The sequence below is a fragment of the Macaca thibetana genome, chromosome 18, assembly GCF_024542745.1.
Source record: "Macaca thibetana thibetana isolate TM-01 chromosome 18, ASM2454274v1, whole genome shotgun sequence".
Classification (NCBI taxonomy): Eukaryota; Metazoa; Chordata; class Mammalia; order Primates; family Cercopithecidae; genus Macaca; species Macaca thibetana.
In genome coordinates this window covers 32,806,327-32,819,955 of record NC_065595.1, presented here as the reverse complement: position 1 = coordinate 32,819,955, position 13,629 = coordinate 32,806,327, and the positions used below count along the sequence as shown (strand labels likewise).

The 13,629-nt window shown below is 35.4% G+C and overlaps 2 protein-coding genes across 14 annotated transcripts in view; both read right to left on the bottom strand.

Annotated features, from left to right (window-relative positions):
• The window catches only part of IER3IP1 (immediate early response 3 interacting protein 1), a 1,095,035-nt gene that overhangs the window by 704,588 nt on the left and 376,818 nt on the right, over window positions 1–13,629 (bottom strand). The gene's annotated exons all lie outside the window — the stretch shown is intronic.
• SMAD2 (SMAD family member 2) overlaps window positions 1–13,629 on the bottom strand; it is a 96,560-nt gene that overhangs the window by 15,528 nt on the left and 67,403 nt on the right. For all 9 annotated transcript variants that reach the window (XM_050768174.1, XM_050768176.1, XM_050768178.1 and 6 more), the window contains one exon: window positions 1,063–1,116. In XM_050768174.1, the coding sequence (XP_050624131.1) occupies window positions 1,063–1,116 (54 nt within the window). The remainder of the gene's footprint in view (window positions 1–1,062; window positions 1,117–13,629) is intronic.

Genomic DNA, 13,629 nt, shown 5'->3' with positions numbered 1-13,629 from the left:
AGTCATCCCTTGTCATTTGCAGGGGATTGGTTCTAGGACCGGCTCCTCCTAACTAAAAACCCTCAGATGTTCAAGTCCCTGACATAAAAGGGCATAGTATTTGCATGTAACTTAAATTCACGTCATCCTGTATACTTTAAATCATCTCTAGATTACTTATAATACCTAACAATGTAAATACTATACAAATAGTTGTTATACTGTATTTTAAAATTTGGGCCCAGCACGGTGGCTCACGTCTGTAATCCCAGCACTTTAAGAGGACGAGGTGGGTGGATCGTTTGAGGCCAGGAGTTTGAGACCAGCCTGGGCAACATAGTGAAACCCCGTTTCTACTAAAAATACAAAAATTAGCTGGGTGTGGCAGCATGCACCTGTAGTCCCAGCTACTCAGGAGGCTGAGGCAGAGAACTGCTTGAACCCAGGAGACAGAGGTTGCAGTGAGCCAAGATCGCGCCACTGCACTCTAGCCTGGGCGACAGAGCGAGACTCTGTCTCAAAAAATAAATAAAATTAAATAAACAAAATTTGTATTAGTTTTTATTGTTATATTGTTATTTTCATTTTTTCCCGAGTATTTTCAGTCTGCAGTTGGTTGAATCTGTAGGTTGAACTCATGGTTATGAAGGGACCATACACATACACATTTGTACATATACACGCACACTCTCATATATATATAACCCCCATACTACATATACATATTTATGTCAATGTGTATATATGTGTAATACCATACCTGTTAATTGCTACATCATAAAACATAACCATAAAAATCTAGCCATAATAGGTTACATAATTTTCTATGAGGAATACGATTTCAATAATAAAAAGATTATACCTATTTCTTATGAGTGTCAGCAGAAAATACTTTTAATAATTTTGAGGGATGGCATCAATATTCTTTTTAAAAAGCACTATTGTAAACCACACACATAATTATTTGGTTATTCATTAGGATCCTTTTCTCCGATATATAAAAAATAACTCCTAGAGAAGATTTTTATTATTAAGTAGGTGATACAGTATAAACATGATGAGGGGAACGTATTTGCAACTTACCCAAGCTATGATTAACAGGGGAAAGAGTAGTAGGAGATAGTTCTGCTGGAGAGCCTAAAACAAAAGGATTTAATTTAAAAATAAATGAAGTATTTCCAGAACTTCTGATCAAGTAATCATAAAACTGGTTTTATCTGGTAATAATTATCAACAATAATACAAAGATAATTTAAATACCAAGAATTCAGGATATATAGTGCTTAAATTTAATTTGTGGGGGGTGGGTGGGAGAAAAGGTGGGGGGTTCCTGTATAAAAGGTGCAACAGTTTTGGCTTGCAGCCCACCAGTTCATCTTCCCAAAGATACTTAATGTTGACAGTTCCTTAGGTATCTTTCCAAAATATTCTATGAACCACATAAGCAAATACATTTTTGTTCTGTGTCCTTTCTTTTCATACACAAGTGGTAACCATTTTTGATCTTCTATATTATTCTACCAGATTGTTCACAATGTGTTATTAGTCATATAACATTGGGATCCCATATTGATGGATATTCAGGCTATTTTCAATCTTTTGCTACAAGAACCAACGCTTTAAGATTGCAATAACTAATCTTGACCATTCTGCATGCTTCCAATCACATCTGAAGGATACATTCTTAAAGAAACTGCCAGGTCGAAAGGTTTGTGCACTTGCAATTTTGATAGATTTGGGTAAAATTATCATTCATCAAGGTTGTACCAGTTTACATTCCCAGTCAGAACATAGTAAAGGGATGCCTGTGGTGTTATTGCTTCTAGATGAAAACATGGTCACGAGTACAGTTTTAATTTTGAGTAGCTTTACACATGTTTACACTGTATTTCCTTTCCGTAATAGCCTATTCTTTTTTTTTTCTGTGATGTTGATCATTTTCTTATTGATCATTCGAAAGCTCTTTATATATATTAGGGATACAAGACTTCTTATGGTATGAGTTACAAATATTTAGTCATTGGTCTTATGACTCTTAATCCTAATTTTGATCATGTAGCACTAAAAAAAAAACCCTTCTACATGATTTATCAATCATCTTTGGGTTACTGTCACACTTTGGGATAAAACAGTGATGACGGTGGGTATCTTACTCTTGACTTTAGAGTAATGTTTCTACCATTTTTCCCATTAAGCATGGCATTGGCTTTGAGGCTGACAGCAATGAAATACTTATTTAGGATTTTTGCATCAATAGTCTCAAGCAATATGAGCCTGAAAATTTACATGAGTGCTATGTTTGTAAGGCTTTGTGGTCAATGTTATTACAATCTAGCAATTTTATCCTCTGAAAAGGTTTAAACAGTATTATAACAGCATATTCTTCAAAAGTTTGGTAGAATTCTTCTGTGAAATCATTTATAGTTAGTAACTTTCTAGGGTTTACTATGAGACATTATTCTATGAAGGGTGACTTGTTCAGATAGCTCTATTTTCTGGAGTCAGTTTCGGTAAATTACACTTTCTTAGAAAATGATGTTTTTTCTTTTGGGTAAACAGGCTAAATCTAATCAAGAAAGTAAGGGGGCACAAATATACAAAATAAGAACCACCAGAGACAACAGATGAAAAATCAAGGTGCGACTAGTCTGCTCAATTCCATGCAACTCAATTTTAAAACACATTTGCTGTAAGCGTTGTTAAATAATCTTATTAAAAATATAAAAAATGTTTTATGATCATCATTCTCTACACGTTTAGGGAAAGTTACCTAAAAGAGCATGACCCAAGCTTCAAATGTATATCAAGAGCATAACTGTAGAATAAGATAGGTCAGGCCAGGCACAGTGGCTCACGCCTGTAATCCCAGCACTTTGGGAGACTGAGGTGGGTGGATCACAAGGTCAGGAGTTTGAGACCAGCCTGGCCAACACAGTGAAACCCCTGAAAACACACTGAAAACACAAAACTTAGTCGGGCGTGGTGGTGCACACCTGTAATCCCAGCTACTCGGAAGGCTAAGGCAGAAGAATCGCTTGAATCCAGGAGGTGGAGGTTGCAGTGAGCTGAGGATATCCCACTGCACTCCAGCCTGGGCAACAGAGCGAGACTCTGTCTCAAGAGAAAAAAAAAAAAAAGAGTAACATAGGTCAGACTGTCTTACACACCTCCTCCCTACCACACACCATTATAACCATGACATAAAATACCAGGCAATAAAGGTGAAACAGCAGCCCTAGATAAATAAATGAATCAGAAACAGAGAAGAGATGCTTATTTTTTACAAGACAGAACAGTCTTCCACAACATAATTATGCTCCTTTTTTCTCAGTTTGAAAAATCTGTTGGCAAGTCACAACAGGTACAACTAAAAAAGGTCAAAATATATTTGGAACAATAAGCTAAAATTCACTGCTATTTCCTGAAGCCAATATAAAATAAACAAAGCCACTACTAGAAATGGAGGAAACTGCACATTATTAATATCTTTTAACTGTTTACTCCTCTATTAAACACTTAGAAATGACCAGTAGGATCATTTAAATTAACAGGCGTTCAGTCAGATGGGATAAGTTAGAATTACAGATTACAAAAAAGACAAATTTTACAAACTTAAAATAAGCTAGCAATTAATAGAAGCCTTTAAAAAAAATTTTTAAAAAAACCCAGAGGCAAGTAACTAATGATTAGCCTATGACTTATTCATACATAAATGCTGTTACTGAAACCTCGCCGACCACAGGCCTTCCACTTAGGAGAAATATAAATATCCTATTTGAGATCCACTGTGAATTAGCAGTGTCTACTTACAGCTAAACCATCCAGAGAAATCCCTGTGCATGTATCTTCGCATACAAATTTACAGATATTTGTGGGATACATTTGTCAAACCTTTGACAAATTAACAAATGTCAAATGAAATGTGTTAAACTTTTATAAGTGCCAAAATACCCTCTCAAAAATGTTTCATCTCATCAAGAATTTAAAAGCTAGTGTTTCTTCACACTGTGTCACTACATGTTGACGTCTGCCAATATGATAGGTTTTAAGGGAGCAATTTTTTAATTTCTTGTTTTTGTTGTAAATAGTGTATTCCTGTTCTTTTAGCCAATTCTAATAACTATCTTTTTCTTCTTGATTTGTAAGTTTTTAAACTTAAAAATCAGTTCTTTGACTTGTCATCTATTTGCAAATACCCAGGATTTTTTTTAAAAAATCTGTTATATCTTTTAAGGTGACATTAAATTGTTTTAATTTTTAAAATATACTATTTTTTTAGAGTAGTTTCAAGATCACGGCAAAACTGAACAGAAGTTTCGTACAAAGAGCTCCACATGACCCCTGCCCTGCTTCCCCAAATTCCCTATCAACATCCGCAAACCACAATGGTCCATTTGTTATAATAATGAACCTACACCACATTATTACCAAAAGTCCATAATTTACATTAGGGCTCACTATGTTATACATTTTCTGGGTTTTGACAAACGTATAATGATGTGTATCCATTTACAGTATCAAACAGAGTAGTTTTACTGCCCTGTAAATGCCCTGTGCTCCACCTAGTCCTCTTTCCCTCCCACAAAGCCTCAGTAACCACTTATCTTTCTACTGTCTCCATAGTTCTGCCTTCTCCAGAATGTCATATAGTAAGTCTTCATTTAACATCTTCCACAGGTTTTTTGGAAACCGACTTAAGCAAGATAACTACAACAAAACCAAATTTCCCCAATCATCAACATTGTAATGAAATGACATTACTTGAGGACCTATTGTACATTACTTGGATGTATCAGTTTATTTATCTAGTCACCTATTAAAGACATCTTGGTTGCTTCCAAGTGTTGGAAATTATAAATAAAGCTACTATGAACATCCATCTGCAGGTTTTTGTGTAGACCTAAGTTTTCAATTCATTTGGGTAAATACCAAGGAGAAGCAAGACTGCTAAACCATATGGTAAGAATATGGTTAGTTTTGTAAGAAATCACCAAACTATCTTCCAAAGTGGCTATACCATTTTTCATTCTGACCAGCAATAAATGAGTGTGCCTGTTGCTCCCCATCCTCACCACACCAGCACTGATGAACTCCCTCAGCTTTTGTTTGTCTGAGAAATTTTTTATTTCTCCTTCATTCTTGAAGGACAGCTTTACTGATTATAGTATTCTCGGTTGGCAGGGGTACTTTTTTTTTAAACGAGGTCTCACTCTGTCACCCAGGTTGGAGGGCAGTGACACAATCTTGGCTTACTATTACAATCTCCACCTCCTAGTCTCAAGCAATTTTCCCACCTCAGCCTCCTGAGTAGCTGGGACCACACGTGCGTACCAATACATCCAGCTAATTTCAGTTTTGTTTTTTAATTCTTTCAGCACTTTAAATACACCACTCATCTCTCCTGGCCTGCAAACTTTTCTGCTGAAAAATCTGACTGACTAATGAAGACTCCCTTGTTACGTGGCACACTGCTTTTTCTCTTGCTGCTTTTATTCACAATAGCAAAGATACAGAAAACAACCCAAGTGTCCCATCAACAGATGAACGAATAAACAAATGGTGGGTTACACACACAATTGAATGTTATTCTGCCTTAAAAAGGGAGATCCTACCACTTCTGGCATGGATGAATCTGGAAGACACCATGCTAAGGGAAATGAGGTAGACACAGAATAAGAAACATGACATAATCTCATATGTGGGTTTTTTTTTTTTAAGCCAAATACATAGAAAAATAATAAAATAGTGATTACAGGTTAGGGGAAAACTGGGGGACTATAGGTCAAAGGGTATAAAGTTGCAGATACGTAAGATATGCCCAGAGATTTAATGTACAACCTGAGGACTACAGTTACAATATTGTGTTGTATACTGGAAATTTACTGAGTCGATATTAGGTACTCTTATCACACACATAAAAAGGTAACTATGTGAGATGATGGATTTAGTTGACTACAATAACCACTTCACGACATACACCAAATATCACGTTATATACCTTAAACATACACAATAAAAATGTACGTTTTAAAAAGTCTAATTTACTGAATACAGACCACAAGTGTTCACAAACCTTCCAGAAAACTGGGAATCATCCTGGGTTGCTTCTTCAACCTTATCCCAAATATGATCACTAGTCATATTCTAAGCCTCGGCAATATGTATCAAAAGCACCCATTTATCCCCCATGTCACCTAAAACCAGCCAGAGATACAGTGTAGTAAACAAGAACAGGAACTCTAGAATCTGACATCCTACTGAATTTCTCTGTCATTTTCTAGCTATTTTTTAATAGGTTCGTGACAGCATTTTTTTAAAATTTCTGGTAAAAGTTGAACCTTGTAAAATTTTAATTTTTTGCTAGATGCAATTATATGTAATGCTTAAGTTTTCCTGTTTTGCCTATGCTGTCTAATTTTTTATAATGAACATCCATTTGTTGTATAATTCAAAATGCTGTATCATAATCTTATGTGTAGAACACTGTTTAACTTTTATGTGACATAGAATAATGGTAGAAAAAGAGATTAAGCTTCCCTGCCAAAGTGAGACAACATTATAATTGTCAAATTCAGCTTATGAAATATATAATGCATGAATGACCATTTTCTCATTTCTTGTTTTAAAAAACTTAATCCCCAATGTGATAGCATATTAGGTTTTATATATTCCCAAATTTTCTATGAGCATAATTCTGTTCATAATGAGAAAAAAGGCTGCTTTTGTTTTTATTAGAAACTCCTACAGAGTTCCCCTTATACTTAGTATGTAGAAGATTGGGGAAAATCTTTGCTTCTGAAATAGCAGTAAGAAAATAGTGGATAAACAAACAAAAAATCCTATTTTTCTTTAAAGTTATCATATAGATATAGATCCAAGTAAGTCCGTATGAACTAATTTAAAGAGAGGGATGAGCTCCTCTTTGGTTAACAGAATGGTAATCACTTTCACTACTGACAGCAACTGCCAAGTCAGGACACAGGCAAAGGACTGGGCTTGCCAAAGGAGAAGCCAACTAAAATTTCAAAAGGCCATGCACAGATGACGGGAATCTAAGAAGCTGTAAGCACAGAGCTCCTCTTCACCAGTCGGTTCCAATACATGTCTTTAGCTGAGTACATAGTAGCATAGGAAGTCTTGGGCAAGGCTGGAAAGAAATGAGAATATGCAGTCTTGCCATATTCATATCTGAAAGTCCTGATAAGGTAGGGAACTGACCCTCCCTGAAACCTGAGTGATGTCATATTAAAGCACCAAATTATCACCTTTCCAACTCAAATCCTAAGGGCGGGGAAAGAATCAGCTCTTCAACTTAGCAACTGGAGAGAGAAAAGAGTTGGTCTTTCCAAAGACAGTGTATCTATTTTAGCCTCTAATATTATTTTATATACAACACCCACTATCCAATTAAAACACAAGAGATATTCAAAGATGGAGGGGGGAAGAATGACCCATAATCAAGAGATAAAACAGTCAACAAAAGCAGGCCATGTTACATATTAACTGGACATAAATTATCAAAGACTTTAAAATGGAAATTATATACCTAAAAAATAAATGATCTGAAATGAAAAATTCATTTAATTGGATTAAAAGAAGACCCAAAGTCAGGGTCACATACATATTATCACTTGATTTTCAACGAAGGAGCCAATGTAAATCAATGGAGAAAGGAGAGTCTCTACAAAATAGTGCTAAAACAACTGAAGGAAATGTCCTGTAGTTAAAGGAATAAAAAGCATCAAAAAGGAGCAAAAGTGGTAAATATGTAAGTAAATGTAACACTCCTTTTTATCCCTTCTAATTTTCTTTAAAAATCAACTTGATATCAAAAGCAAAAATAGCCAGGCGCAATGGCTCACGCCTGTAATCCCAGCACTTTGGGAGGCTGAAGTGGGCGGATCACGATGTCAGGAGATCGAGACCATCCTGGCTAACATGGTGAAACCCCGTCTCTACTAAAAATACAAAAACAAACAAACAAACAAACAAAACCACACAAAAAAATTAGCCAGCCGTGGTGGCAGGCACCTGTAGTCCCAGCTACTCGGGAGGTTGAGGCAGGAGAATGGCACGAACCCAGGAGGTGGAGCTTGCAGTGAGCCAAGATCACACCACTGCATTCCAGTCTGGGCAACAGAGGGAGACTCCATCTCAAAAAAAAAAAAAAAAAAAAAAAAAAAAAAAAAGGGCAAAAATAACACTGTACTTTGGGGTTTACACATTTTTATTAAGTAAAATATATGTCAATAATAGTACAAACAACAGAAGTGGATGAATGAAATTAGAGTGGTGTAAAGTTCTTAAATTTTACGTGACATTGTAAAATATTACAACTTAAGTAATCTTCTAGGTATAACACGATAAGTACAATGTAATCACAAGAATGCCAACTGAGAAAATAATACTGTGTTATTGGTAAAAAGCCAAGAGAGTAAACAGAATGAAACAAAAATTATTTGATTAGTCTAAAAGGCAGGAAAACAAACAGATAAACAAAAACCAGAGAGAACAGACAAACAATTGCAAAATGGTAGCCTAAACTCAGTATCAATAATTCCTCTAAATATAAGTGAACTCAATTTTCCAACTAAAAGACAAAAATTGTTAGATTAAATGAAACCAAAAATATGCTGGCCACAAGAAACACACTATAAATATAAAGATTCGGATAGACTGAAACGATTAAAAATATATCATGTAACCGGAGGTAAGAAAGAAGATATGGTGATGTTAATATGAAATGCATTTTATAATTAGGGTAAATTCATTAGGAAGATGTAGTAATTCTAAATGTATTATCTTCTAATTACAGAGGTTAAAGATACATGAAGCAAAAACTGACAGGACTAAAGGCAGAAACAGATGACTCTAAAATCAGAGCTGAAGATTTTAACACCAATCATAACTGACAAAATACGGAGATTTTTAAAAAAATCATAAAGAATTAAGAAGATTTAAACACCATCAACCACCTGGACCTAAATGACATTTGGAACACTATAGTATATACATTCTTTCCAACTATATATGGGACTCTTATCAAGATAAGTTACATGTTGTAGCATAAAATAATTTTCATAAATTTCCAAGGACTAAAGTCACACACACTATATGTTGGACTATAACAGAATTAAATTAAAAATCAATGAAGTATCTAGAAAATCCTCACACTCCTAAGAAAAACCCAAACTTCTAAATAACTCATGAGTCAAGAAGAATTAGAAAATAATTAAGTGATAATTAAAAAACAACAAAAACTTTGTAATATAGAGCTAACATAAAGCTTAGAGGGAAAATTATAGCTTTAAATGCTTACATTATAAACAAATCAATGATCTAAATGTATACCACAAGAGGACAGAAAAAGAGCAGATTAAATGAAAAGTAAGTAGACAAAAAGATGATGAATACAAACAAAACAGAAAAGAGACAAAGACAAAAATGAACAAGACAAAAAATTGGTCCTTTGAGACTACTGATAAATCCCTTGCAAGACGTTCTAATAAAAAATTAAAAATTCAAATTACTAACATTATAAATTTTAAAATGGATCTCACATACACGAAAGGAATAACAAATATCAGAAATAACTTTATATCAATCAATTCTCCAGCCTGGGCAACCTGGTGAAATCCCATCTCTACATAAAACACAAACATTAACCAGGTTCAGTAGCATGCTCCTGTGGTCCCAGCTCCGCAGGAGGCTATAGTGGGGAAGACTGCCTGAGCCTGGGAGGTTGAGGCTGCAGTGAGCCAACCAGGCCACTGCACTCCAGCCTGGCAACAAAGTGAGATCCTGTCTCAATTAATCAATCCTACAACTTAGATGAAATGAACACATTTCTAACAAAATACAGGTTTATCAAATACATACACAAAATTAAAAATGTAAACAATCCTCAATTTAAAAAACGCTTTCCTACAAGAGATGGTTTCTCTGGTAAAATCTATCAAACTTTTTTCTGAATACAAGGTCTCACTGTTGCCCAGGCTGGAGTGCAGCGGCACAAACGTGGCTCAATGCAACCTCAACCTCCTGGGCTCAAGTGACCCTCCCACCTTAGCCTCTAAAGTAGCTGGGACCACAGGTGAATGCCACTACCCCTGGCTAATTAAAAAAAAAAATTTTTTTTTTGTAGAGATGGCGTCTTGCTTTGTTCCCTAGTTTGGTCTTGACCTCCTGTGCTCAAGCAATTCTCCAGCCTTGGCCTCCTAAAGTGCTAGGATTACAGGCAAGAACCACCATGCCCAGCCGTATCAAAAATTTAAGAAAGAAATAATGCCAACCTTAAAGAAACACTTTCAGAAAACAGGAGAAAGCCCTTTCCTACACATTTTATGATATTAAAACTAATGAACACATAACAAGGGGAAAAACCCTACAGACCAATCTCTCATAAACATAGATGGAAAAATTCTCAAAAATAAAACAATTGAAATCCATGAAACTATATGATCCCCTTTATAAATGCAGAAAAAACACTGGACAAAATCTAACAGCCATTCATAAAACACACTTAAAACATGAAGAACAAAAAGGAAAAAGAACTTCCTCAATCAGATACGATCTCCAAAATATCCACAATTAACATCATATTTAAAGGGGGAATTGCGAAATGTATTCTTCCTATAATCAGAACAATGCAAAAATGTCCATTCTTATAAATTCAACAGTTTACTGTAGGTCTTAGGACAGAAAAAGAAAAAAGCATAAAGACAGGGGAAAAAAAGAAAAACTGTCAGTCGGGCACCGTGGCTCATGCCTGTAATCCCAGCACTTTGAGAGGCCGAGGCGGGTGGATCACCCGAGTTTGGGAGTTTGCAATCAGCCTGACCAACATGGAGAAACCCCATCTCTACTAAAAATACAAAAAATTAGCTGGGGGAGGGGGTGCATGCCTGTAATCCCAGCTACTCAGGAGGATCACTTGAACCTGGGAGGCGGAGGTTACAATGAACCGAGATCGTGCCACTGCACTCCAGCCTGGGCAACAAGAGTGAAACTCCGTCTCAAAAAAAAAAGAAAAAAGAAAAACGGTCCTTATCAACAGATGACATGGTTGTGTATGCAGAAAACCTCAAGAATCTACAGAATTCTAGAACCAAAAAGTCAATTTAACAAGAATACAGGAGAAAAGATTAATATGCAAAAATCAAGTATTTCCCATATCCTAGGAACAACTGGAAAATAAAATGTAACAAAAATGTGTATAACAGCACTGAAAGTATAAAATACTAAAAAATTCATCTAATGAAAGACATGCTATATACATCTACATAAAAAACTGTTTAACACATGGCAGAGAAAAGGCATTGTTATTAAGACTTTTATCCTGAAGTTGTCAAACCTGACCCCTCATTTTTGACAAAAATCTTACTTTCCTATTTTATAGAGATGATCCTAAACAACAAAGGTCAAGTGCTTCTGTGTCTGGATCTCAAGTCTTCACTTTCCTTCAAATTTTTGTGCAATCCACTATCTTCCTTTTTCTTAATGGTTAACTCCTCCTAACATTTTCTTTAACTACATTCATACAGTGCTTATTACAGGTTAGGAACACATAGATGCCTTATAAATATAAGACCTGTTAATACTCTATGAGTTAAATGCTATTATTGTCCCTATTTTACAGATTTAAAAACTAGGCTACCTAGCTAGTATATGGAAGAGGAACATTTCAAACTCAAGTAGTCAAGCTCAGAGTCTCACTATGCTATTTTGATTATATGCATTTGGTTAAGAAAAGCAGTCTTGTAAGTGGAGTGTATGTGAACACTGTCTAGGAGTACACAAAACTACTAGTTTACAAAAAGAAAAAATTAAAACGTATTTTCTATTTAATCTCATCTTTCAATTTCTAATTTTTGTATATATTTTAAAATGTACATGAAGTGCCTGTATATAACTTACAAATAATTAAATATACATACTAGTAGGATACTCTCAAAATCTTAATACTCACTGTATCAGCTTCCTAGGGCTTGCTCTAACAAAACACCACAAACTGGGTGGTTTAAAACAACAGAAATTTATTTTCTCAGAGCTTTGGAAGACCTAAGTCCCAAGTCAAGGTGTCGGCAAAGCCATGCTCTCTCAAAGGCTCAAGGGGAGAATCTGTTCCATGCCTTTCTCTTAAGCTTTTGGGTTTCCCAACTATCCTAGGAATTACTCAGCTTGCAGGTGCTAACTCCAGTTACCTGCCTCCATCTTCATATGGCACATTCCTCCCTATCTCTTAAAGACACCAGTCATATAGAATTAGGGCCCATCGCACTTCAGTATGACTTCATCTTAAACAACTACCTTTACAAAGATGCTACTTCCAAACAAGGCCATATTCTGAGGCATGGGAGGTCAGGACCTCATTTTATCTTCTGGGACACAGGCAGATTAAAAAACCCTTTAAGTCTCTTTGTATATCTTGGACCAAGCACAGTGTATGTAGAAGATACAAAACTGAATTGTGAGTTACGAAATCCACATCTTACGATCTATTATGTTCTATTTCTCTATATACCTGTTAGAATAAATATGTTCATAAAAATCATGACTTGAAAAGGGACTGATTATACAGTATTACAGAGGTTAATCAAACTTCTAAATTTCTTACGACGTCCAGCCTGATCTCTAATGTCCACAAGACTATAAAGGAAGAATAAAGTCTTGATCAGAGAAATCTCAATTTAAAAAAAAGAAAAAAGTAACAAGTGCTTGTCCATATAATTACTTATTATGCCTAATTTATCCTCTGGTTGCCCCTTTAAAATTTTTTCAATTCATTTTTTTTCCCAGCAGGTTATGGAAGATGAATTTAATTATGTCCTTCCCTCTGGAAGGTATGAACCAGAGTTAGAGAGGTGGCCAACTTTGTTCTAAATTGGAGCCCTGCATCAGTCAGAATTGTGTTTCCTGTCATGGCCCCGAGAGAGAAACTGATATTGGTTAAGAGGCTGGCAGCCAAACCAACTGTTGGCATCTCATGAATCACATATTCCCATTGTCATACAGTAATTTTAAACATGTCATTCAGAAAGCCAGTAACATTGCTCCACTGAAACAGAAATATTAGGTTGGGTTCAAAGTTAGCCCCAACACTGCAATTATTTTAGCTGACTGATTCAGTTTGTTCTCCATTTTTGACTTTGATTCATTTATCATACATAACCAATACTCATATTTGTGGTTTCAGTTATATTGTTGAATAGGTGTCTGTGCACTAATTAGAATCCCTGCAGCCTTTTTTTCCTGGCTTCTTTCACTTAACATACTGCTTTCAAGGTCCATCCATGTTGCCACACTTCATGCTGTACTATCATTCCTTTACATGGCTGAATAATTCTACTGCAGAAACATATCTCACGTTATTTATCCATTCATCATTTGATGGACATCTGAGTTGTTTCTAACTTTGAATATTAAGAATAACGCCTGCATAAACAGTCATGTACAAGTTTTTGAGTAGACATGTTTTCAATTCACTTGGGTACATAGCTGGCCACAATATGTTAACTCTATATTTAACTTTTTGAGGAACAGCAAACTTTTCCAAAGTGCTGAACCATTTAACATTCCTACCAGCAATACATGAGGACTTCAATTTCTCCACATCCTCACCAACATTTGTTATTGTCCTTTTTTTGATTA